Raw genomic sequence first — 27,670 nt, forward strand, 5'->3', positions numbered from 1 at the left:
ATCCAGATTAACTTTTAAAAAATTGACATTCATGAAACAATCAGAAGGGAACACTGCCTATCAGATATGTAATAACATTAAGGCAGTACTCTCAATTTTTTTTAAGGTGTGAAAATCTTTTGTAAAATTGTGATGTATTTTAGAGATACATATTAAAATTTTTATAGTTGAAATGATATATCTGGGTTTTATTTCAAAAACAACATGGAGTTGGAGGAGCTGGTGGAAATAAATAGAGATAAAACAAGCCTGGCCATAAAATGGTAATTATTGAAGTTGGGCATGGGAACACTGGATACATTGTAAGAGTCTGTGAGGATAGAAAGCTTTAAAAAAGTATATACATTTGGATCTAACATTTCCACTTTTAGAAATTCATCTTAAGGATATATTACACATATATAAAATAATGTATGTGCAAGGATATTATTGGATTGTTGGAAAGAGCAAAAATTAGTAACATATATGGAATACTATGCAGCTGTTACAAAAGAATAAGGCCACTTTGTATTGATGTGGTCCAATCTTTAAGGTATATGGCTAAGCAAAACTATTCATAGAAATGTACAGAAATTTGCTACCACTTATATAAAACATTTTTATAAAGAGTGTTATGTGTATGTTTACACTTAAGCAGAGAAATCAGGAAGTATATACATGAACTTGACAGCAGTGATTGCTACATGAAGGGCGACAGGGTGAGAAGAATGTGTGAAGATTCACTTATGTGAATACAAGATTTAACTTGAAAATTTTTATCCTGTGCCTGTGTTTAAACTATTCAGAGTTATTTTTCTTTTTTGTGGCTGTGTCGCTTGGCAAGCAGCATCTTAGTTCCTTGACCAAGCATGGTACCTGTGCCCCCTGCAGTGGAAGCACAGAGTCTTATCCACTCAAAGTCGCTCAGTCATGTCCGACTCTTTGTGACCCCATGGACTGTATAGTCCATATAATTCTCTACGCCAGAATACTGGACTGGGTAGCCTTTCCCTTCTCCAGGGGTTTTTCCCAACCCAGGTATCAAACCCAGGTCTCCTGCACTGCAGGCGGATTCTTTACCAACTGGGCTATGAGGGAAGCCCCATCCCACCAGGGAAGTCCCATGAGAGATAATTCTTAATGTCATAGCTTTGAGCCCTTCCAACAGTACATCCTAATCATTAAGCCACTTAAACAAAAATGACATACAGCACACTGCTTTCTAAACCCTTTGTAGGCAGTGGTATATGCAGAAAATGCAGGTATTTTGGCTGAACACTCAGGATGACTGAGAAGATGGATGGCATCAGGGTGCAATGGGTATTCTGCCCCAGGCTACCACAAGGTCTGAGGGGATGTGTTTTCTAAGATTCTCAGATTCATTCACAGGCCCTGACCTGGATGTCCCTGGAGTTGGATCAAGGCCTTTTCCCCCATCACCATCATATCCTGCAGTTACAATATCAAAATTCTAATATTTAAAGAAAGCTGAGAATCTTAGAATTGCCAAAGAATTGATGCTTTTGAACTGTGGTATTGGAGAAGACTCTTGAGAGTCCCTTGGACTGCAAGGAGATCCAACCAGTCCATTCTGAAGGAGATCAGTCCTGGGTGTTCATTGGAAGGACTGATGTTGAAGCTGAAACTCCAATACTTTGGCCACCTGATGCGAAGAGGTGACTCACTGGAAGAGACCCTGATGCTGGGGAAGATTGAGGGCAGGAGGAGACGGGGACGACAGAGGATGAGATGGTTGGATGGCATCACCAACTCAATGGACATGGATTTGGTTGGACTCTGGGAGCTGGTGATGGACAGGAAGGCCTGGTGTGCTGCGGTTGATGGGGTTGCAGAGTCAACACGACTGAGCGACTGAACTGAATTGAATATTTAATCCAGAAATATCTGGGTACAATTCCAGATACCCCATCTAAAATTAATTATGATAAACTGGATCAAATTAACTGGAATTCTATTTATCTTCACAAATGATAATTACCTACAGTTTGTTCTTTGGGAGCTATCCTTGTTGTGTTTCTTTAATCATAATTTTATTTAGCCTTGATGATAAATTGGCAAGCTTCTCTCAGGGATTATTTGTTCTTTAGGGTTTTGTAGGTTAAATTGTTTTCTCTAAAGAGACAGAGCTTGGATGACTTTTTATGTTCTTCCACAATCACTGATTGTTCAGAAATCCCATATTTTCTTAAATCAATTTCGATATTTTTACAAAAATCTATTCTTTCTAGATTTCTAAATAGTCATGCACAGTAGCTATTTAAAAAAAAATCTCTTCCTTATTCATACTGCTAAATGTCTTTTTCTTCCTACATCAGCATTCTCAATTGTCTATTAAAACTTCTTTTTTAACAATTTTATGTATTTTTAAATTTTTGGCTGTGCTGAGTCTTCATTATTGCACATGGGCTTTCTCTAGTTGCGGTGCATGGGCTGCTCAGTAGTTGTGGCACACTGGCTTAGTTGCCTTGGGGCATGTAGAATCTTCCTGGATCAGGGATCAAACCCATGTTCCCTACACCGAAAGGTGGATTCTTTACCACTGGACCACCAGGGAAAGGTCTATTGTTAACTTTCAGTTTAGGTCTACTATTGTTTCTGATTGTATTGGCTTTTTTTAATAATCATTCTTACTGTTAACTTGGGTTGATGTGATAATTTCCCTTTTAGTTGACCATTCACTTAATGTGTTTAGTATGTGATTGGCAAGGAGTAGATGCTGGAGATTTACTTGGATCCTTTAATCTACCTTTATACCTTGGGTTCTGATAGGAGTACAGCTTTGGTTACACTGAACTGTTAATTTATTTATTGACCATATCAGGCATCACGCAGGATCAAACCCATGCCTCCTGGATCAAACTGCCTCCTGCAGTGCAAGTACAGGTTCTTAACCACTGGATCACCGAGGAAGTCCCATGAACTGGTTTTGATATGCAGAATTCACTGCCATTCACTTCTAGTTTGTAGTTTCAGTTTTGATTCTCTTGAAGTTATACTTGGAGGTGGTTTCAGATTCCTTAATTGGACAGATTTCTTTGACTACTCTTCTGTTCCATTTCTAATCTTCAAATTTTACAACCCTTGAAATGAACATCTTCTCATGATAATTACTTTGCTACTGTTTTTCAGAAGAGGTGGTTTTGAAGGTTTTTTCACATTTGATATATTCATAAGGCCCACCTCTTACATGAACTCCTAACTCCTTAATAGTAACATGTATGTATGCTTAATCGCTCAGTCATGTCCGACTCTTTGAGACCCCATGGACTGTAGCCCACCAGGCTCCTCTGTCCATGGGGTTCTCCAGGCAAGAATAGTGGAGTGGGTTGCCATTCCCTTCTCCAGGGGATATTCCTGACCCGGGGATTGAACCCGGGTCTCTGGCATTGCAGACAGATTCTTTATCATCTGAGCCACCCAGACTTATGTCCTTAACAGTAATACTGTTATTAATTAATGACAATAACTAGTATTTATTGAGCATGGGCTTATTAAAAAAATTTCTGACAGTCATCACAAAAACTCTATTAGATACACATAATTATCACTGCTTAAAAATAAATAAACTGAGGAACTCAGACACTGCATAATTTGTGCAATGTTGTATAGTCAATAATTGGTGGAAGTGAGATAATGTTAATTAAATAAGGTAAATGGCAAAAGGCACAGCCATAAAATACTTTAATAGGGTCATTTTCTATTAGGAATTCTCATAATTTGAGTGGTAATATGAGGCTTTTCTATATTCACATTAAATTTTTTTCATTATAAGCTCCCTGATTCCCTTAGTAAACAGTGAGTATGAGGCAAAAAGGATTCCCACATTTATTGAATTTTCTTGTGGTATGAGTTACCTGATGTTCCATAATGGAAGTGACAAATGAAGGTTCTCTGACAATAATTACATTATGCATTATTTACTACTGAGTGAGGCATGAATTCCACATAAAGGCTTCCCTATATCCCTAACACCAAGGCTTTCTAGCCAGTATGAATTCTATAGTGTTCGATGAGCTGTGAGCCAAGAATAAAGGCCTGCCCACATTCTCTACATTCATAAGGTTTGATACCAGGATGAATTCTTTGATGTTCAGTAAGTTGTGAACTACGAATGAAGGCCATTCCACATTCCCTACATTGATAGGGTTTCTCACAAGTATGAATTCGCTGGTGATGAGTCAGTTGCGAAACACGAATAAAGGCTTTCCCACATTCCTTGCATTCATAGGGCTTGTCACCTGTATGAATTCTTTGATGTTGAATAAGGTATGAACTACGACTGAAGGCCTTTCCACAGTCCTTACACTCATAGGGTCTGTCACCTGTATGAACTCTCTGATGTCGTGTAAGCTGTGCATGCTGTCTAAAGGCCTTCCCACATTCTTTACATTCATAGGGTTTCTCCCCAGAATGAATTCTTTGATGTCGAGTAACTTCTGAGCTATGAATAAAGCCCTTGCCACATTCCTTACATTCATAGGGTTTCTCCCCGGTATGAATTCTCTGATGTACAGTAAGTTGTGAATGCTGTCTAAAGGCCTTCCCACATTCTTTACACTGATAGGGTCTAGCACCTGTATGAATTCGCCGATGAACAGTAAGTTGTGAGCCACGAATAAAGGCCTTGCCACAGTCTTTACAGACGTAGGGTTTCTCACCTGTATGAGTCCTATGATGCAGAATAAGTTGTGAATGCTGTCGAAAGGTCTTTCCACATTCTTTACATTCATAAGGTTTGACACCTGTATGAAGTCTCTGATGGAGAATGAGTTCTGAAGTTCGACCGAAGGCCTTCCCACACTCCTTGCAGTCGTAAGGTTTCTCACCTGTATGAATTCTCTGATGTTGAACAAGGTGTGAGGTACGACTGAAGGCCTTCCCACATTCCCTACATTCAAAGGGTTTTTCACCAGTATGCGTTTTCTGATGTTGAATAAGGTGTGAGCCACGGCTGAATGCTTTCCCACATTCGTTACATTCAATTGATTTCTCACCAGTCTCACTGCTGGGATGTAGGGTGAGTGATGTATGCCCACACTCAAAAGTGGGCATGTTGCCATAGGTGATCTTCACTTGCTTAAAACAGCACTCATGATTTACTTGTTCTTTTTCAAACTGGCCTTTGTATGCCCAGTCTTCATCATAGCACTGAAGGCTTTCCATTAGCTCCCAATTGAATGACATGACTTCAAAGGTATCTTTCTGCAGAAATGTCTTACACCTTGACTCCAAGTCTGCAAAATGAAAAAAAGTAAATACAACTTGTTCTCTCCCTCTTAGAGAAATTTAAAAATTCTCCAGTAGACTAGAGAGAAAAAATGAAAATAATCACCATAATTGGTGAACTGCTTGTGTAAGCCTCAAATATTGCTGTGTAATGTCTAAAAAGCACATGAAGGCACAGATATGATGAGACCTCACACGGTGCCAGAAAGGAATAAGAAAACAAGTTAAACCAGTGGTTCTTAGTTCTGCCAGAGGACAGTATCATCCAGAAAGCCTTGTAACGAAATGTTCTTCAAGAACCACCTCACACTGAATCAAAATCTTCAGGTGTGGGCACAAGACACGTGTGTAGATACTTCTCGAAATACAAAGTTAAGATTCACATAACATGAAATTTCTCATTTAATCATTTTAAAGTGTACAATTCAGTGGTTTAGAGTGCATTTCCAGTGTCATGCAATTACTGTCACTGCCTAGCTCCAGAACACTCTCATTGCTCCAAATAAAAACGCAATGCCACACACTCACAGACACAGAGAAGAGACTTGTGGTTGCTGAGATGGAGGGGGAGCGGGAGAGGGTTTGGTTGGGAGTTTGGGACTAGCAGATGGCAAACTGTTATATATAAGATGGATAAAGAACAAGGTCCTACTGTATAGCACTATATTCAATTTCCTGTAATAAACCATAATGGAAAAGAGTATGAAAAAGAATATAAATACACACAGACATATATAACAAAATCACTTTACTGTACAGCAGAAACAAAACATGTAAATCAACTGTATTTCAGTGAAAAGAAAGAAACCCTGTGCCCATTAAGCAGCCACTCCCCATTCTCCAGTCCCTCCAGCCCCTGGCAATCACTAATGGCAGAGCAATACTAATTCTCTGTCTATGGATTTGCCTTTTCAGGGCATTTCATACAAATAAGGCATCTATATTTTTAACACTTTCCACCATGTGATGCTAGTGTCAATTAAATGAAAATCTCTGCTTAAACTTTCTCATAGCCTCCCCACTGCACTTAGAATAGATTTCAAATTCAATGCCATGGTTCACAGGTGTTTGGCAAAGCAGGTCCCTGCTTGTCTTTGTAGTCATTCTGTTGCTCTATCTCCACCAAGGACAATGCATCTTCAAACTGCGTACTCTCAGCCCTCCTTTGAGCATCCCTCCTTTGAGCACCACAGCCCTCCTTTGAGCATCTAGAATAAATCTAGGTCTTTTCCATCTTAGATCTCTATCAGGAATCCTGTCCTGTACCCTTTAACATGGCTGATTTTCTCTTCAGGTTTCAGATTAAAACATACTTTCAAAAAGCTCTCAGCACTTTCACTGCCCAGGGTGTGGGTTCCCCTAGTCAATCCTGCAAGCTGTGTGGTGTAGCCATTAAAAAAAGAAGAAGAAGAAGATGGAAGGGGGCTATGATCCAAGAAATGCAGGTGCCTCTTGAAGCTGGAAAAGGGCAAGAAAACCGATCTTTACCTAGAGCCTACAAAAAGGAATAAGCCCTTTGGACACCCTGAATTTACCCCAGTGAGATATATTTTGGATTTCTAATCTCTAGGACTGTGAGAAAATACACGTGTTGCTTTAAACCACTAAGTTTGTGGTAATGTGTTATACAAGCGTAGGAAACTAATACACACAGAAAGAAAACACTGAGTAACTCAATGTATCATGACTATTCAGTCTTAACTCTGGAGTCCAGTCTTCCAGGGAAATGTAAGATAGAGCCAAGTACAAAGAAAACCAGAAATCTGGTTCTTGGTCTCTGAGCTTTAAAGTACAGATGTCTTGGTAATTTAAGGCTAATTTAAGTCCATGGCAAATATAGTTTTGATTATATATACTTTTGTCTTTAAACATGGACTTTCAATTGCATCTCTGAATCAGGGGTTGGATTTTCTTTATAAGGCCAGATGAAATCACTGCAGATGGTTATTGCAGCCATGAAATTAAAAGATGCTTACTCCTTGGAAGAAAAGTTATGACCAACCTAGATGGCATATTCAAAAGCAGAGATATTACTTTGCTGACTAAGGTCCATCTAGTCAAGGCTACGGTTTTCCAGTAGTCATGTATGGATGTGAGAGTTGGACTGTGAAGAAAGCTGAGCGCCGAAGAATTGATGCTTTTGAACTGTGGTGTTGGAGTAGACTCTTGAGAGTCCCTTGGACTGCAAGGAGATCCAACCAATCCATTCTGAAGGAGATCAACCCTGGGATTTCTTTGCAAGGAATGATGCTAAAGCTGAAACTCCAGTACTTTGGCCACCTCATGTGAAGAGCTGACTCATTGGAAAAGACTCTGATGCTGGGAGGGATTGGGGGCAGGAGGAGAAGGGGACGACAGAGGATGAGATGGCTGGATGGCATCACTGACTCGATGGACGTGAGTCTGAGTGAACTCCGGGAGTTGGTGATGGACAGGGAGGCCTGGCGTGCTGCGATTCATGGGGTCGCAAAGAGTAGGACATGACTGAGCGACTGAACTGAACTGAACTGATAGTTATTTTAGGCTTTGTGGTTCAAGAGACAAAAATAAGGATGTTATGTAGGCAATTACGTAATGAGAGAAAACAAATTGCTACATATTTTTTATTGATGAAATTCAAAGCATAATAATTTTTTTTTTTTTTTTTTGGTAATACAGGTCAAAGAATGAGAAGCACAGAATTCTTTTCTGCGGAAGGTAACATTTCACTTAACTGGAGTTCAAGGTTATTGTTCTCCAGCATCAGTTAGTGCTGATCTGTAATCAGATTTTATGTATTTCACTTTCGAAAATGTTTCATATAGATAGTACTGCCAAATACTGATATAAATCCATAAGCATATGATTTGAATTATTTATATGCCCTCTCTTACAAGGCATTTACAGAATTCAACAGGCTCATAGGCTATATAAAGACAGGCCAGCAGGACAGATTTAGCCCATAGTTCATAGAGTGCAGATGACTGATTTATATCATTAGTTAAGAATAATGCAAACTATACATTTATAAATTATAAAAATGACAGTATGAAGCAAGAATTTCAGATCCCTAAAACAAGATTAGAGTGGGGTGAATCCAAGCAGAGATCAGCAAACTTTTTCTGTAAAGGCCTACATAGTAAATTTTTTTTAGGCTTTATGGACTACATAAAGTCTCTGTCACATATATAAAATTTTAAACTCTTATGAAATGTGTAAGCCATTGTTAGCTTATGGATGGTACAAAAACTGGCCACAAGCTGGACATGACCCATAGACTGTAGTATGCCAACCCCTAGTCTAGGGCATAGCAGAGTAAAAGATGGTAAAGGTCTTAAGGTCTTACTTTGCTCAGAAAAAGAATTTCAAAGATACTATTTCATACCATCCACCAATAAAAGAAACCAGCTCTCCTTTGAGGAGTGCCTGATTTCAGGAGTGAGGCAAGAAAGATATAGGATAAACCCAGAATATGTTGTAAGCACCAGAAAATAAGGAAGTAGTGAAAAACAGGAAGAGGGAATGCCAAAAGAACATAGGAGTCAACCTGAAGGTGTTCCCAAATGGCCAAAGCTTTCCCAATGAGCAATTTGAACAACAAAATAAACAATGGTATTTCTGAACTACAACTCAGAGGATACATACATAAATAAATAGCCTATACTGATAGAAGTAAATCTCTGAACAAGCAGATGAATGGGAAAGGGGGTAGGGAAAGCCCTTCCATACAGAAGAATTCCAATTAATAAATGCAGGGGCAGTAAGGGACACAAAATCAACACATAGCAACAGTACTGTATTAACTGTTATAGACAAGATGGATACTAAAATTATAGTGGGCAAAGTGAGGAGAAATCGCATATCCATGTAGCTGTGAAGTATCTCCCTCCAAGATGATTACCAATTACAGTTGAAAAAGCAGTAACCTTACAGGAAAGAAATATGGAAGAAACCTTAACCAAGTTGATCAAGTTAACACTACCAGTAATATTAACATCATATTGGGGGTTGCAATCCCTGATATGATGCACAGAGAAGGACACAATATCACTTCTGTGGTATTCCTGCCAAAGATGCATAACCTCAACCTAACTGTAGAAAATATCCGACAAACACAAGTGAGAGACATTCTCCAAAAGAGAACTAACTCATCAAAAGGATCAAGCTCATGAAAGACAGGAATTGTCACAGAGTGGAGGATGCTAAGGAGACACAACAATTAAATGCAATGTGGGATCCCAGACTAGATCCTGGTATAGAAGGAGGACATCAGGGGAAAAACTGATGAAATTCTAATAAGATCTGTAGATCAGTTAATAGTACTATACCAATGTTAATTTCCTGGTTTTGATAACTATACTATGATTATATAAAATTTTAACACTAGGAAACTGAGTGGAGGGTATTTGGGAATTCCTTGTAATAATTTTGCAAATTTTCTACAAGTCTAAACTAATATGATTTCAAAATAAAAATATTTCGGAAAAAAACTTTACCAGAAAGAAGGACTGCCCTGATGGTCCAGTGGCTAGGACTCTGAGCTCCCAGTGCAGGGGGCCTGGTTCAATCCCTGGGTTAGATCTCACATGCTGCAGTTAAGAGCTCCTGTACTGCCAATTAAAGATCCTGTGCAGCCAAATAATTAAATAAACAAATAAATATTTAAAAACAAAATTTTTACTAAACAGAAAAAAATCCTATTTCAGTCTTTAGGTGGGAAGAGAAATGCAGGTTTAAGCACATTTTTTAAAAGTCAAGTTAAAGGTTATTATACTTCTAAACTGCTTGAAAGGCAATAAAATGTGAGGGAAACAAATAAAAAGAATGAGGAACAGAAAATATAAAATAAGATAGCAGGAATAAGAACAGACATATGAATGATCACAAATGAGAATGGATTAAATTCTATTAAAATTGATTAAAAAAGGAAACTAATTCTGATTACAGTGACACAACCTAAAATGGCGATTTTTAAAAAGGATAAGCAAATATACACCATAATTTTTTAAACTAACAACAACAGGGCACTTAATATCAGAAAAACTAGAATTCAAGATTAAAAGCACTAAGTGGCAAAATGAAGGATGGACTGTACTGCAAATACAATTTGCAACAAGGATCTACATTTCACCTATTAATAAAAATATTGTATGTAGTAGCAAAATACAATTTTGCTGTTAATACAATTAACAGCTCTCCGAATTTGACAGTACAAGTACAGAGAACGTTAAAAGGACATAAAGACTCTAAACCATACAATAAAAAGGCTTAAAGAGGTGAATGCCCCATCCAAAGAACACTAGTTTTAAATACACATGGAGTATTTCCCCAAACTGGAACAACTTGACTTATTGACAACACTGGAAGAAAAAAGGCAGTGGAATGAGTTCTTTGGGCTGAGAAAAAACTCTTGCCAACACAGAATTCCATACTCAGTGAAAATATCCTACAAGAAAGAAGGTAGAATAAAGACATTTTCATGTGGTCAGAAACTGAGAGAATTTGTCACAGCAGACCTACACAAAAGGAAATCTTAAGGGTGTTCTTCAGATAGAGAAAAAAATGCTCCCAGAGGGAAATAAATGACAACAATACAAAGAAGTCAGGAGTTTGTAACTGATAACCAAATATTCAAAGGCTCCAACTCTATTGAGCAAGTGCCAGTTACAAATACTTGCTAACATTTATTTAGTGATTGTTATGGCCTGGCATTGTTCTGGGCATTTTCACATACTAACTCATAAAGAAGCCACAATAACTACATGAGGAAGGCACTATTTTTAATCATATTTGCAGAGGAGAATTGAAGTAACTGACCTAAACTCACAGATCTACTAAGCGACTGAGCCAGGATGTGAACTCACAAAATCTGATTCTAGAGTATTCCCTCAGTCACTCTACATCCTAACCTCTCAAAAGGTAAGAGAATAAATGGATTGCTAAATTAGGTAAAGCAAGAAGCTGTTTTAAGAAAATAAGTATTTTTTAAGGAATGAAGACATCTGCAGAAAAAATGATGCTAAGAACAGGTGAAACAGGTGCCCCTGGAGAAGAAAGAGGGGCACATTCCTTTTTGAAATGAGATGAAACATGAGAGAAGAAAGAACAAGAAGGAGTTAATGGGGATAAGGATGAAGTTCCCTTGGAAGTGGATGCTCTGTTCTTTAGGGCCTCATGTCTCAGGCTTTTCTTCCTTAGCAAGGTTTTGAGGGAGTTTCGGGACAATAACTCAAGTTCCTGTGATGAGTTAACACTCCTGCAGGGCTGTCATTGACAGTGACTTCCCACCATTGGATCAGCCCTCACTCACCTGGGCACCATGGTCCTGTCATATCATTCACAACCATCCAGGGTTCTTTCCCTTGCTCCAGTAAGGAGACAACATCGGGCTTAGAAATGGAAAGTCCTGTTTATAGGAAAAGAAATGGGGCATGATCATGCTGTTTCCAAACTCCAACCCAGTCCCCCGGTTGCTGAGGAAGAGAGGCAGTTACACAAACGGAGGTGTGAGGCTGTCCAGAGGTTAGGAAGGTGGAGGTGCCAAGGCACTATCCATTTGCATTTCGATGAAGCACTAAACAAGTCCCTTGGAGACAGAGCAGCCACTTGTAAGTCTTCCTAGAAATTCACCATGAAGAAACCAGAAACTGCATTCTCCATTTGCTCTCGCCTTCTCCCCAGTCCTCACCCTTCCTGGCCCTGCTCTATGCCCAGCTGTGCCCCAGTTTACCTGTACTGCATGTGTGTGCTTGTGTGAGTGCTCAGTCGCTCAGTCATGTCTGACTCTTTGCAATCGCATGGACTGTGGCCCTTCAGGCCCCTCTGTCCATGGAATTTTCCATGAAAGAATACTGGAGTGGGTTGCCATTTCTTCCTCCAGGGGATGTTCCCAACCCAGGGATCAAACCCATGTATCCTGCATTCTTTACCACTGATCCACCTGGAACATAAGGACTGTATTACCCTGGTCTTACCATTTCTCACTGGGTTTGGTAGGTGGAAAGCCTCAGTGGGCAGGAAAAGACAGTCCAGCATATTTCTTTCTCCTCTCCCGCCCTCCTCTGACCCAGGAGTTCTGGATACAGCTACACCTGCTGCTAGCCAGCCCTTCTCTATGGCTTGTGCTCTCACCATCTTCCAGTGGCAGTCTTTCCTCCCTTGACCCCCTCCAGCCAGAGGGGGTAACAGCCTCCCATTGCTATAGGCAGCCATCTTTCCTGTCTGCTCCTGTATTATACAATGTCCTTACCTAGTGAGACCAAGTTGCCAAAGTTTTCCAAAGTCACCTCCCTGTACAGGTCCCTCTGGGCAGGTTCCAGGCACTTCCATTCTTCCTGAGAGAACTCTACAGCCACATCCCTAAATGTCACCAATCCCTGAAACAATAAACCCAGGCACTACCAGTAAATGAAATGACTTTTATTTTTTAAATTACAAAATTTTTCAAAATCCACAGAAGTATAGAGTATAGTATAATGGCCCCCATGCGTTCATTATTCTGCTTCCGTCATTTAAGAGGACCTTACACATTTCCATTTTTTACCCTTGGTGTTTTCTGAGGTGAATCCCACATACAAAATTATAGTATTTCACTCACAAATACTTTAGTATCTAACAGATTAGACTTAAAAACAATTTTTTAAAAGATTCATTTATATATGTTTTGGCTGTGCTGGGTCTTCGTTGCTGAGCATGGGCTTTCTCTAGTTACGGTGGGTGGGGGATACTCTTTGTTGTGGTGCGTGGGCTTCTCATTCTGATGGCTTCTCTTGTAGCAGAGCATGGGCTCTAGGGCATGTGGGCTTCAGCAGTTGCAGCACACTGGCTCTAGAGCACTGGTTTAGTAATTGTGGCACATGGGCTTAGCTGCTTCATGGCATATGGGATCATCCCAGACCAGGGATTGAACTGGTGTCCCTCACATTGCAAGGCAGATTCTTAACCACTGGCCCACCAGGGAATAACCAGAATATCACTATCACATGGAATAAAATTAACAACAGTTTCCTAATAACTAGATCAAGTTTCAAGTTTCAAATTGCCTTAATTTTCTCAGAAGATTTTTTTTCCCCAGAAATGATTTTTGATGGTTGGTTTGTTGAAATCAGGATTCAAACAAAATCCACCCCTTGAAACTAGTTTACAGACTTCCTGTATCTCTCAAATCTGTAACAGCCCCTTTAAAAAGTTTTATTGCTATTTATTCATTAAAGAAACATTTGAATCAGTAGCATCTCCCAGATTCTGAATTTGGCTCATCGCATCTTCATGGTAGTGTTTAATAAGCTGCTCTACTTCCATACTTTTTTAAGGGTCATAAATATGTCAGAGGTTGTACTGTGTTCTTCCTGTAGCGTGTCATTAGGAGGCACATAATGACTGGTTGTCTCATTTTTAATGAGGTTAAAATTCATGCAGTTGGGGGAAATAGAAAAATTAAAGTCTGCCCAATGTGAGACAGTCCTAGGTACAAAGCCTTTCTGAAGAAAGGCATCTTCTTGTTCAGTCTCTCAGTCGTGTCTGACTCTTTGTGACCCCATGGACTGCACCACACCAGGCTTCCCTGTCCTTCACCATCTCCTGGAGTTTGCTCAAACTCATGTCCACTGAGTCAGTAAGACATTCCTAGGTATAAAGCCTCTTTGAAGAAAGGCACCTTCTACCGGTTCCCTAAGGACTACCACATATCAAACCAATTAAGTTAATTCAATGGGGAAAGATTAGTTTGTTAACAAATAGTGCTGGAATAAATGAGTATTAAATGCAAATTAACTCAAAATAGATTGTAGACATAAACGTAAAAGCTAAAATCATAAAACTTTTAGAAGAAAACATAGGAGTACATCTTCACAGCCTTGGTCGAGCAATGGTTTCTTAGGCATGGCACCAACCACCAAAAATAAAAAGAACAAAAGAACAAGAAGATAAAATAAATTTCATCAAAATTAAAAACTTTTGTTCTGCAAATAATTTCATAAAGAAAGTGAAAATCTAACCCATAAAAGTGAGAGAAAATACTGGCAATTTGTATATCAGATAAGAGACTTGAATCCAGAATATATAAAGAACTCTTACAACTCAATAATAAAAAAGACAAACTAATTTTAAACTAGCCAAAGAATCTGAAGAGATTTCTCCCAAGAAGATATACAAATGGCCAATAAGCATATGAAAAGATGCTCAACATCACTGGTCATTAGGCAAATGCAAATCAGAACCACAATAAAATGGTACTTCACATCCATCAGGATGGCTATTATGAAAAACAGAAGAAAACAAAAAAATAAAACTTCCATAAACACATTTCGGTGAAGATGTGGAGAAACTAGAAAGCTCTTACGTTGCTGGTAGGAATCTAAAATGGGGTAGCCACTTTGGAAAACAATTGTGACAGTTCCTCAAAATGTTAGAGTTATCAAGCTACCCAGAAGTTCCACTCCTAGGTACAGAGAAAAGCGTCCACCTAAAAACACTGGTAAATACTGATGTTTACAGCAGCATTATTCATGATAGCCAAAACGTAAAAGCAACTCAAACGTCCAAAGACTGATGAGTTGATGAACAAAATGTGGTCTACAATGTCCATGGAATGTTGCTTGCTATAAAAATTAACAAAGTATGGATACACGCTGTATCATAGAAGTTTGAAAACATACTGAGAAAAAAGATCAAATATTGAATGACTCCTTTATACAAAAAGTCCAGAATAGGCAATTTCATAGAGACAGAAAGTGAATTAGTGGTTGTCAGGGCAAGAGGAGGGGAGTTTGGGAGTGATGGCTAATGCAAACAGGATTATTATTTTTTGGTAGTGATATAAATGTTCTAAAATGGCTTGTGCTGACAGTTGCACAACTCTGCAAATATACTAAAAACCACCGAACAGTACACTTATATGGATGACTTTCATTGTATGTGAATTCTATATATATGTATAATAAATAAAGCTGTAAGTGCAACTGAAGGCTTTTGTTAATGCTGGTTAAATCTACTAATATATACCACGTTAGAAATTAAAAGAGAGAAAATGTTTAAATTATTATTAATTTATTTAAATAACTATTAATAAGCCTGTTACATGTTAATATAAATAACACATTTGATGGACAAGAACCGTCAAAATAAAAAAGCATTTAATAGTACAGTTTTATATTTTTGCAAATCTCTTTAATGACTGGCTGAATGAAAGAGATTTTCATACCTTCTGTATTCAACCTATTGGTCAACTTAACTTTATTTTATTTTTTGTCCATGCTACATGGCTTGCAGGATTTTAGATTCCCACCCAGGGACTGAACCCGGGCCATGGTAGTGAAAGCTTGGAATCCTAACCACTGGGCCACCAGGGAATTCCCCAGTCTGTTAGGATAACACATTTCATATAGTTTCTGGGAAATTCCACTGTACACTCATTAGAGTTGTGAGTGAAAAAAGGAAATAAGGTGTTAGTATTATTATTGAAGTAATTTTGGCCCCTAGACCTCCTGAAAGGGTCTCAAAGTCTTCCTGGACCACTTTAAGAACTGCTGACCTGGCGCTACATTAACATGAAAGACTTGAAAATACACTGTGCTAAGTAAAAAAAAAAATCTGGTAAAAAATAGAGTATGATAAGTGAAGTGAAGTCGCTCAGTCGTGTCCGACTCTTTGCGACCCCATAGACTGTAGCCTACCAGGCTAGGAAAATCTTGGGATTTTCCAGGCAAGAGTACTAGAGTGGATTGCCATTTCCTTCCCCAGGGAGAGTATGATAAGTGTACATCAAATTTGAAAATGGCAAACTCTAATACAAGTAAAAAGTAAAAACTCTAAAGTAAATTATTTAGTAGGCATCCATGTGGGTTTCCCAGGTGGCACTAGTAGTAAAGAACCCGTCTGCCAATGCAGGAGACATAAGAAACTCGGATTTGACCCCTGAGTTGGGAAGATCCCCTGGAGGAGGGCATGGCAACCCACTCCGGTACTCTTGCTTGAAGAATACCACGGACAGAGAAGTCTGGCAGGCTACAGTCCATAGGGTCGCAAAGAGTCAGACATGTCTGAAGGGACTCAGCACACACGCATGCATGAATCTATGTATGGCAAAATTATTATAAGAATCAAAGTAAAAAAAAAAAGAATCAAAGTACCAACAAATACAAAATTAAACATAGTCATTAACACTGGCAAGGCAGGCCTTCCCTGGTGGTCCAGTGGTTAAGAAGCCACCTTATAATGCAGGGGACACGGGTTCAGTCCCTGATCCAGGAAGATCCCACATGCTGCAGGGCAACTAAGCCCCTGTGCCACAACTGCTGAAGCCTGAGCCCTAGAACCTGTGCTTTGCAATAAGAGAAGACACCGCAGTGAGAAGCCTGTGCACGACTCCAGAGTAGCTCCACTTGTCACAACTAAAGAAAAGCCCTCACATAAAAATGAAGATCTAGCGCAGCCACAGATAAATAAATAAATTAAAAAACACTGGCAAGGCAGTATATATGAAGGGATGTGGGAGGGGTTCCTCAGATGGTACATTAAGCTGAGTGATGAATATATCAACATTCATTTTATTATTCTTTATATCACATGCATGTTATAGATATGTTTTCATATATATTCTTTGATAATGTGAAATTTTTTATGATTTTTATGAGGGGCTGACATTTAAAAATCAAAGAGAAAAAAAAGAAACTACTTGGGTTAATGAAAAAGGTCAAGGTTATCTTCTTTTTGGCTCTATTTAGCCACAGTTCTGATAAGGGCAGCTCTCGTATTTCTCTCAAGAGAATATACTTCTGCTCCATTGGTGCTCTGGTAAGAACACTGATGGAGAAAGAGGGCCACCAGAAGTGGGGGTTGGGGGGCATCATCGTTCATTCCCTGCACTGGAGGAACTGAGAGCAGGTTGTTGAATGGGGCTCAAGCAAGACAGGAAAATTTCAGGATAAGGAACACAAATGTCGATATTATTTCAAGAATAGAGGAAATTTCCACTTACCTGGATCATGGCTTTTAGAACTACCTGTCCTGCTTGGATTTCTTTAGATTCTTCTGTTGAACAAGTGAAGAGTCCTGAAAAAGAGAAGGGGCACATCTCATAAACTGAGCTTAATTAGAGACAGCATTTATTTAGGCTTCTCTAGTAGCTCTGACCGGAGAAGGCAATGGCACCCCACTCCAGTACTCTTGCCTGGAAAATCCCATGGATGGAGGAGCCCTGTGGACTGTAGTCCATGGGGTCGCTAGGAGTCGGACATGACTGAGCAATTTCACTTTCACCTTTCACTTTCCTGCATTAGAGAAGGAAATGGCAACCCACTCCAGTGTTCTTGCCTGGAGAATCCCAGGGACTGGGGAGCCCGGTGGGCTGCCATCTATGGGGTCGCACATAGTTGGACAAGACTGAAGTGACTTAACAGCGGCAGCAATAGCTCTGATGGTAAAGCATCTGCCTGCAATGCAGGAGACCAAAGTTTGATCCCTGGGTTGGGAAGATTCCCTGGAGAAGGAAATGGCAACCCACTCCAGTATCCTTGCCTGGAAAATTCCATGGACAAAGGAGTGTGGCAGGCTGTACAGTCCATGGGGTCTCAAAAGAGTCAGACACAACTGAGTGACTTTTTTTTTTTTTAATTTAGCCATAAACCACCTAAACAGACAAGCTTAAAACAACTGTACTTCCGGGGTCCCTGCTTGGCTTCTTTTGCCATCTCCTTGATCCCCCACACAACACTAATACCAAGAACTAATGAATTAACAAAACCCAGCCCTTTCCTAGACCATAGGGAAACGGAAAGATGGAATCAAGGTGAATGTGCTCCATCATTCACACAGAATCCAAGCATCTCAGCAGGTGGGGTTCCGGCTGGGACAGTCTCTGTCCCAGAGACTGGGATAGCATCACCTATTGTTAATGCTAATCTATACCCCAGATGGGGCCTAGACAGCTCCCAGTCGTTCCAAGCAGACCTTCCTTTGTGGCTGAGGCAAGGAAGATTGCAACACAGACTCACTCAACCTTCATGTGAGGACAGTACCTACAGGCTGGGACCTATAGGCTAGGAGCAGAACATACCTGTGCAGGCCAAACCATATGAAAAAGACATCCTTAAACAAAGTCTTCCAGCTTTTCTGGGCTCAACAGGCAAAACCTCTTGGGTATGTCCCTGGCTCTGCGTTCTCCTTCCAAGTCCAAACAGGGGCCACACCATCCATACGAGGGGCTCTGTCAAAGCTTCCAGCCAGAGCTGGACTAACCAGATAGGAGCAAGGAAACCACAGTAATACAGGCATCTTACAAGCATACAGGCACATCCAGAGTACTGACCTGAGTGAGAACTCAGTTCCTAGAAGCCTCTTGGCCAGGCAATCCTTATTTTCCACCTAAGCCCTCTCCACCGCTTTCCTGAAGAATAAGATTCCTTCTGTGGCTGGCAGCTGCTGAGGCTGGTGGGAGAGCAGCCTGCTTCAAAATTAGGAGAATGCAGGGGGTTTTTTTGGTCTGTTTGGTTTTTTTTTGCTGCACTGAGCAGCATGCAGAATCTTAGTTTCCTGACCAAGGACCAAACCTGCAACCCCTACAGTGGAAACTCAGATTCTTTTTTTTTTTTTAAATTATCTTTACTTTCAGATTCTTTTTTTATTGAAGTTAAAATTATTCATTTATTCACAAATAGTTATAGATCACATACTATGTGCTCAGCATTGGGGGATATAGTCATTGCATACATAAAATTTATAATCTCATGTGAAGAATTATTATAACCTCATCTAGCATTATACAAATATGTACTTAGTAACTCTTAAGTGCTCTGCAAGACAGCTGCAGTAGAGTATATGGCAGTTGGATGGAAGCTCTAATTCTTAATGACTGAACTGCAGGGAAGTCCCATAATTCAGGCTGTTTTTTTTTTTTTTTTTTAAGAGGCTGGTTCTAATTAGAGAGGCAACGAGCTTACTATGGTGAGGAGAGTCAGAAGGAAGACTAAATCATTGGGGGGTGATGTCAAGAAGATGTCAGAATGTGATCTGGGGCCTGAAAATCAGAGAATTTAATAGAGAAAAAAAGGACAGAAGGTGGCTCAGTGGTAAAGAATCCACCTGCCAAGCAGGAGACATGGGTTCAATCCCTGGGTTGGGAAGATCCTCTGGAGAAGGAGATGGCAACCCACTCCAGTAGTCTTTCCTGGAAATGCCATGGACAGGGGAGCCCACTGGGCTCCAATCCATGGAGTGACACAGAGTTGGTCATGATTGAGGGCACACACATGGAAAGGGACAGAAGAGCACTCTGAGCAGAGTGAAGAGTAGTGGCAAAATACAGTGGACCAAATGTAGATGGTGTGTTTGAAAAGTAGAGAATACTGGGAATAACTTGTATAGTTTGGGGCAGAGTTCAGACCAGTGCTGTCTTATAGAACCTTTGTGATGGGGGAAATCTACACATCTTGTTCTGTCAATAACACAGCCAATAGCCACATGTGGCAAACTAAGCCTTTGCAGTGTGGCTCATCTGACCCAGGAACTGAGTTCTTAATTTAATTTTAGTTAATCTGAATTTAAATTTAATTAATTCTAGAATCTAGAGGAAGATGGCTTAGCGGTCAAGAATCTCCCTACAATGCAGGAGTTGCAAAAGACCTAAGTTCAATCCCTGGGTCAGGAAGACCCCCTAGAGTAGGAAATGGCAACCTGCTCCAGTATTCTTGCCTGGAGAACTTCCATGGACAGAGGAGCCTGGTGGGCTACTGTCCATAGTGTCGCAAAGAACTGGACACAACCAAAGTGACTGAGCGTGCATGCGCTACATAATGCATGTAGATAATGCTTACAACATTAACTATGAGGACAGGTCTCAACATCACTGTGAATGGCACCTGCCACAGTGACTGAAGGGTAAAGGTGACCAATGAGTACTGATCAAATATATAAAAGTTTGGTTTTCACCAGAAATTAATGGAAGGCCACTGAAGAACTTAAAGAAGGAAGTGATAGGGCCAATATGGCCAGATTATTTTCGTGGAGAGGAGTAAAACTGGAGTCAGGGAGATCTGCTGAAAGGTGATTGTCCTTTCCCAAAGGGTCTGACCCAAGACGGTGACAGCGGAAACAGGAAGGGGATGAATTCAAGATGTTGGAGAAGTAAAATCAACAGGCTCTGGCATCTGATTGAATATGAACGCAGAGAGAGAAAAAGGAGTCAGGAATTCTTTCCTATCTACTGAGTTCCTACCTCAGTTGGCATGGTTCTACATGTAAGGAAGATAACAAATCCAGCCCCTCTCCCATGGATCTCAGGTTCTAATGGAAAAAGTAACAAATATTGATACACTGACATTGATATTCCTGTTTATATGTAAAGAGGTCAAAGTTCTGTGGAGGGAAATAAAACAGTTAAGGAGAGACAGGGAGCGTTGGGGGAATGAAGGGCAGCCCGAGGACGCTTTTCACTGGGAAGATGACACGTGGTACGCAGATATCTAGGGGAAGTGCAGTACTAGCAGAGGGAAAAACAAATGCAAAGGCCTCAAGACAAGAGCAGGTTTCTCTGACAACAAAGAGGAAGGAGACTAGAGTGGCCGGAATGGGGTGAGTGAGAAGGAGAGGGCCAGAGAGGAAGATGGAAGTTGGATCACATGGGGCTTATAGGCCATTGTAAGAACTTTGATTTTTATTCTTGAGTAAAGACAGGAAGCCACTGAAACATTTTAAGCCAAGGACTGACATAATCTAATTTTCATTTAAAAGGATCACTCAGGACTTCCCTGGTGGTCCAGTGGCCAAGACTCCAGGCTCCCAATGCAGGAGGCCTGGTTCGATTCCTGGTCAGGGAACTATACTCCACATGCCACAACTAAGACCCAGAGAAGCCAGATAAATAAATAAATAAGTAAATAAATATATATGTATATATTTTAAAAAGGGATCATTCATGGAAAAATGGACTAAGACGACGGGGGAAGGGGGTGGAGGTGTGTGTGTGAGGTTGCCAAAGCAGGGAGACCAGTGAAAAGGTTACTGCAGTAATCCTGGCAAGGGATGAAGGGCTTGTGTTAGGGTGGTATGGTTGCAGGGGAGGTGATGAGAACTGATCAAAATCTGGATATTTTCTGTAGGAAGAGTTGACAGGATTTGCTGACTTTAGGTATTAAAAAAAAAAAAGAAGAAGCCAAGAAGACGCTAAGGTTTTTAGCTTGAGCAACTAGAAGTATAAAGTTGCCCTTTTTTTGACTGCACCATGTGACTTGTGAGAATCTTAGTTCTCCAACCAGGGATTGAATCCAGGCCCACAGCAGTGAAAGCCCAAGGCTTAATGACTGAACCACCAAGGAATTCTCATGAAGTTGCCATTTTTTAACACAATGGACTATGACAGAAGCGGGTTTGGCTAGACCAATTACGGGTTCTGTTTTACCTTTTACGTCAATCCTTGAGATGATTATTATACATCCGAGTGGAAATGCCAAATGTCCATTAGCTGTTTGATCTTGGAGTTCAGAGAAAATCTAAATGCAAGAATATGAAACTGGAAGTTACTGATGTTCAGTTGATATTTAAAGCTCTGATACTAAATAAGACTGCCTACCGAAGAGTGAAAGGAAGGAATAAAAAAGGTAGAAGACCTGAAGATAAGATGAATTCTGAAGATAAAGGACAGAGACATGGAAGAGAGATCCAGAAGACCTAAAGTATGTATAAACTATGAGATGAGTGACAGTGACGTGCCTTTGGGAACTTGTATACTGAAGGAGCTTAATCTATGTAGTTCTAGAGCCACTGAGGGACTGACTTAGAGCTCCTGGTTCCCACAGAGGACGTAAGCTTTCATATAAAAGGCTTCCTGTTGTCTGCATCTCCTCACTCACCTGGGCTTCCCAGGTGGTGGTAGTGGTAAAGAAAATGCATAAGCAGGTAAAGGATGCATAAACAGGAGGATTCAATCCCTGGGTCAGAAAGATCCCCTGGTGGAGAACATGGCAACCGATGGCAGTATTCTTGCCTGAAAAATCCCCATGGAAAGAGGAGCCTGGTTGGCTACAGTCCCTAGGGTTGCAAAGAGTCGGACACGACTGAAGTGACCACGCACATACTCACTCACCTAGGCACAGGCCTTTTGTCAGTCTCTCTCCACAGCCCAGGATGTCTTCCTTGTTCTAAAAAGAATTCACACCTAATATCCAGAAGCAATTTGCTATACACAGAAAAAGAAATGGGTCTTAGCCAGTGTGGTAGACCTTACTAATTTAATTACTAAAGTTTCACCATTATCCAGTTTTTCAAGCATCCAGTTTTCCTCTCTTTTGGGCACACAGATGACATTTTCCAGTCCCCTGTAGCTGTTGTTTAGTCGCCAAGTCGTGACTCTGCCACCCCATGGACACTAGTCAGCCAGGCTCCTCTATCTGTGGGATTTCCCAGGCAAGGATACTGGACTGGATTGGGGTAGGGGTAGTGGGTAGGGGTAGTGGGAGACGTTGCCAGTCATGAGTAGATCTATATAGGTGTTGTCACCTTAACATCAGTAACCTATTCCTGAAAAAGCAATCATCCTGAGTAAAAACTCTAACTAGGAGCATCTTTCCCAATATTTAAAATTTGGAAAAATAAAACGTACCACATTTTAACACAAAGGCCCCCAATAATTTCTAAACATAATTAAGCACAAAAAACCCTACATATAAATAAGAAGCTACTGTATTAAGATGAAAATTTCTTAAAACATCACTTCCTGATCACTGATTATTATGGCTATTGACAACTAGTTATTCCTTTTGTTGACAAGCCAGTTTATACCTCTGTCAAAATACTCATGTGACACTGATATTTTACTAAGTGAATTTCTGATGTAACTTGAAACTTTCCCTGTATGTCATATTTTTATATGTATTGAGCTTTATGGACATAAATATAAATTTTTCCAGTCTAAAATCAACCCAAAATCTACACACTGAGAGGTATATACATTCTTGGGCAATGGTCAAGATTCTGAGTCAGACAACAGCATATTAAATAAGTGAAAGATTTCTATAAAATGGTAATGCTGAGTACTCACAAATTTAGTAGTGATGAAGTAGTTCATAACATAGAAAATATTCAAGATATGGCTAGTGAAATAAAAGATTACAAAACAACTGGGCATCATGTGGTCTCGTTTGTAAAATACATATATATATCAAAGTAGACCAGATAGAAAAACCAGATTGAACACATCTGGGAAGTTTTGTGTGTTTTGTTTTTTGGCTATGCCATGTGAGGCATGTGCGATCTTAGTTCCTTGACCAGGGATCAAACCTGCACCCCTTGCAGTGGAGGCACTAGAAGTGTGGAATCTTAACTACTAGACAGCCAGTAGAAGTCCCTCTGGAAATTTTTATCCTTACAGATTACTTTGGTTATTTCTGGGTTGTGTTCTTCAATTTTCTTAGTTTTACTTAAGTGTATTTTTTCAATAACCACGCATTAATTTTTAAATATAACCTACACTCCCCCGTCCCTGGGATTCTCCAGGCAAGAACACTGGAGTGGGTTGCCATTTCCTTCTCTAAAGGATGAAAGTAAACAGTGAAAGTGAAGTCGCTCAGTCGTGTCTAACTCTTCGAGACCCCATGGACTACAGCCTACCAGGCTCCTCCATCCATGGGATTTTCCAGGCAAGAGTACTGGAGTGGGGTGCCATCGCCTTCTCTGACAAGTAGCAGATGAAAAAGAAAGTACTTTCCTAAGAATCTTCCTTTGAACATGAAACAATAGCTCAGGATATTCAAAAGCAGTTCTCTTTCACAGAATGGCTTTTGTTATTTTTACTTGGTCAGTTCCCAATAGTTGCAAACTTCTTGATTTGGTAACTACATTTATGAGGCTGGAAAAGAACTAAAAGTCACTGAGGCCAAGTCCTGTGTATAAGTGATGCTTCCTTTCAGCTCTTCTTGCCAGATGGGTTTATGATGTTTTTGTAACCTGCCCTATTGGCCTCAGGGTTCTCTGAACAGCTATAGAGGCACCTTGCTCCACTTGTCATATTTTGGATTTCTGAAGATTAGAATGAAAATTGCAGGAAATACAGGTGACTCAATTCACCTCCTCAGAGTTCTTATGGGATCAGTTTGACTTAGATATGATGACATGACAATGACTGCTCTCTGGTCATACAAATATCTTCCTCCTAAGAATTCACACAGTGTAATAGCAGAGTGAACTAGTGCCCTTTATCATCCTTTGCTTTGGACATCTGTATACCAGTTTTATCTCCCATATTACATTATCTGTAATTTAAAAATAGAGACTCACTTTTTAAAAGTATTTTATCTCCCTGTGTTCTAGATTAGGATTTTGCATATTTGCAATTCTTAATAAATGTCTAATGTCTGACCCAAAGGAATTCATGATAAAAAGTCCAAATGGGAGAGGATATATGTGTATGTATGGCTGATTCATTTTGCTGTACAACTAATACATTGTAAAGCAACTATATTCCAATAAAAGTTAACTTAAAATAAATAAAAAAAATAGAATTATCATATGATCTATCAAAAAAAGAGAGATGTAGGTCTATGCCAACAGAACTCTTTGCTGCAGAGATGGTATAAAAGAGAAACAGAACAATTTGACAGTAAAAAAATGAACATCAGGAAAGTAACTGTACTAGATATTAAAATGTACCATAAAGCCTCTTTAATTAAAAAAAGTATGGCAGTAGTTCATAAACAGACAAACCAGGGGAAGAGACCCAAAGGCCTATAAAGAGAACCAAGTATATATGGACATTTAGTATATGATAGAGATCACATTTCGAATCACTGGAGCAAAGAAAATTTTTAATAAATGGTGCTAACTATAGAGCCCTTTAGAAAATACAAAATTAAATCCATACCCCAAGATTAAACTCCAAATGGATCAGGGTTCTTGATGTAAAAGATGAAACCCTACAATTATTAGAAGATAACACATGTAAATTCTCCTTTAATTCTGAGATCAAGAAAGGCTTTCAAAATCTAGAAGCAATAAAGGAAATTACTGGTAATTTGACTATATAAAAATAAAAACATTCAATGGAAAAAAAATAACATAAACAGAGTCAAAAGTGTGTGTTAGTCACTCAGTAGTATCCAACTCTTCAACCCCTTGGACTGTAGCTGGCCAGGCTCTTCTGTCCATGGGATTTCCCAGGCCAGAATACTGGAGTGGGTTGCCATTCCCTTCTCCAGAGGATCTTCCTGACCGAGGGACAGAACCGGGTTTCCTGCATTGCAGACAGCTTCTTTACTGCTGAGCCACCAGGGAAGCAAAGTCAAAAGACAGCTGTCAAACAGGGAGAAAATATTGAACATTTGCATCATACATCACAGATGAGGAATTAATATTCCTATGTGTAAAGAATTCTTAAACATGTGACAAAGCATAAAAAAAATCCCCAAACAAACAAACAAACCAAAAAAGCACCATGAAAGTAAACAGGAAAAAGAGATGGACAATTCACAAAAATCAAAACCATAATGAGATACCACTTCACACTCATTAGGATGGGTATTATTTTTTAAAAAAAGAAAAGTCAGAAAGAAACAGGCACTGGCAAGGATGTAGAGATATCAGAACCCTTGTGCACTGCCAGTGGGAATGTATTAATAAAACAATGCAGCTCTTTTAGAAAATGGTATGGTGATTCCTCAAAATAATAAACATACTATGTGATCCAGCAATTCAACTTCTGTATATATAACCAAAAGAAGGAAAAGCAGGGACCTGAACAGATAATTGTAAACCCATGTTCACAGCAGCATTATTCACAAAAGTGAAAAGATGTTAGTTACCTAAGCGCTCATGGACAGATAAACCAATAAACATAATGTGGTATATATGTACAATGTAAATGCACTTAATGTTACTGAACAGCAGAATTAAAATGAAAATTTTATGTTATGTATATTAAACCATTAAACCCCCAACAAACTGAGATTGGTTGGTTACCTACAATGGGTGACTGGGAACAGTGTGGAAAGAATGGGAGAATGGAATTAGAAGAGATGGAATGATGGAGGAATAACTGAGTAGACCTTTTGATCTAATTCTGTCTTTCACAATATGTTAAAGTTTCACATACTCAAAAAATAATTAAAATCAACCAAGATGTGTGATGTGTGTTTGAGAACCCCAAATAAAATACAGTATCAAATGAACTCAGGTATATTACAAATGAGTAATGTAGAAAGGTACAGGGAAAACTATTTTTATTCATTTTGGGGGTTAGGTACTGTATTTTGGGAGATTTCCCTGGTAGCTCAGTGGTAAAGAAGCTACCTGCCAATGCAGGAGACGTGGGTTCGATTCCTGAGTCGGCACGATCCCCCAGAGAAGAAAATGGCAACCCACTCCAGTATTCTTGCCTGGGAAATACCATGGACAGAAGCTGGACAAGACTTAGTGAATAAATAACAGCTATATTTTTACTATGGACTGTAAGACTAAGTACAAAAAGTACTGTATGAGGTTTGGGGATATGGGTTAGCAATTCTTTAACTACTTTCTACTTAAGACTGAGAAAATAAATAAATATATGTAGTTAATGAAAGCCAAGTTTTTTTTTACTGTCAGAGAAAGGAATTCCAGAAAAGGAAATGGAGAAGGCTAGAAGTGCTGTGGTACTGAACTGGAGAGAGCATATGAAATCATGGATTATCTATATAAGTATGCTGCTGCTGCTGCTGCTAAGTCACTTCATAAAGACAAATACAGATATGTGAGTACAAATACATGTATTTCATATCTGAGAAAGTCAAGAAGCAAGAGCATCCCATTTGCAATGAGTACATCTAATCCTGGTTTCTAAGTATAATTTTCACATAAAAGGAGCCAGAGATCCCTCAGAAATTTGCTGATTTCAGGATTGGGGCTGGGAAGGTACAGTATCAACTTGGAACATCTTGTAGTGCAGGAAAATAAGGAAATACTAAAATTAAATACATCAAGCGGACACACTGAAAGGATACAGAAGCCAATCCAAAGGATTTTCCAGTGGTCAAATTTGGGATAATTCAGCAATAAAATAGTGATAGTAATAGATTATAACCTACAGTACTGAAATCCAGAGAGTTGGTAAGTTAAATGGGGAGAAGGAAATTTTATTTCTAACAAAATTATAATGAATAAATATAGAATGAATAACAGAATCTGAAAAAAAAAGCATTTGGAAAATACCAGGTAATAAATTTTCAGGCAAGAATTACCAATTGATGTAGTAGGTTAAAGTGGGATAAGAAACAGCATATAGACTAAAAAGCAATTCTCCATAAGACACATTAATTGTAATTTAAAAAAGAATGACTTTGCAGTGAAGAAACCTGGCAAATTAAAGTTAACATTGCTAATAATGAGACAAATTGATCTTATGTCTCCCAATAGAGCTTTCCTGGTGGCTCAGTTGGTAAAGAATCTGCCTGCAATGCAGGAGACCTGGGCTTGATCCCTGGGTTGGGAAGATCCCCTGGAGAAG

The 27,670-nt window shown here is 39.5% G+C and overlaps 2 protein-coding genes across 17 annotated transcripts in view; one reads left to right on the plus strand and one right to left on the minus strand.

Annotated features, from left to right (window-relative positions):
* Positions 1–27,670, plus strand: part of CAPNS1 (calpain small subunit 1) — a 78,939-nt gene that overhangs the window by 25,908 nt on the left and 25,361 nt on the right. Inside the window, exon 11 of the mRNA XM_012190219.5 lies at positions 1–27,670. This exon is cut by the window's left edge and continues 19,316 nt beyond it; it is cut by the window's right edge and continues 4,448 nt beyond it. The gene's annotated coding sequence lies outside the window, so the exon portion shown is untranslated.
* ZNF565 (zinc finger protein 565) overlaps positions 1–27,670 on the minus strand; it is a 32,716-nt gene that overhangs the window by 1,137 nt on the left and 3,909 nt on the right. For 3 of the 16 annotated variants that reach the window (XM_060398548.1, XM_060398547.1, XM_060398546.1), the window contains 6 exons: positions 25,055–25,106; positions 21,599–21,689; positions 17,183–17,256; positions 12,455–12,581; positions 11,516–11,611; positions 1–5,234 (listed from right to left, as the gene is read on the minus strand). The exon at positions 1–5,234 is cut by the window's left edge and continues 1,137 nt beyond it. In XM_060398548.1, coding sequence (XP_060254531.1) covers positions 3,982–5,234; positions 11,516–11,611; positions 12,455–12,581; positions 17,183–17,256; positions 21,599–21,689; positions 25,055–25,106 — 1,693 coding nt within the window. In that variant the 3' untranslated portion in view covers positions 1–3,981. Of the gene's footprint in view, positions 5,235–11,515; positions 11,612–12,454; positions 12,582–17,182; positions 17,257–18,511; positions 18,650–21,598; positions 21,690–22,282; positions 22,376–25,054; positions 25,483–27,670 lie in introns of all 16 variants that reach the window. The other 13 variants (XM_060398553.1, XM_060398550.1, XM_060398551.1 and 10 more) reach the window with 13 other exon arrangements.

Source organism: Ovis aries, chromosome 14 (genome assembly GCF_016772045.2).
Source record: "Ovis aries strain OAR_USU_Benz2616 breed Rambouillet chromosome 14, ARS-UI_Ramb_v3.0, whole genome shotgun sequence".
Taxonomy (NCBI): domain Eukaryota; kingdom Metazoa; phylum Chordata; class Mammalia; order Artiodactyla; family Bovidae; genus Ovis; species Ovis aries.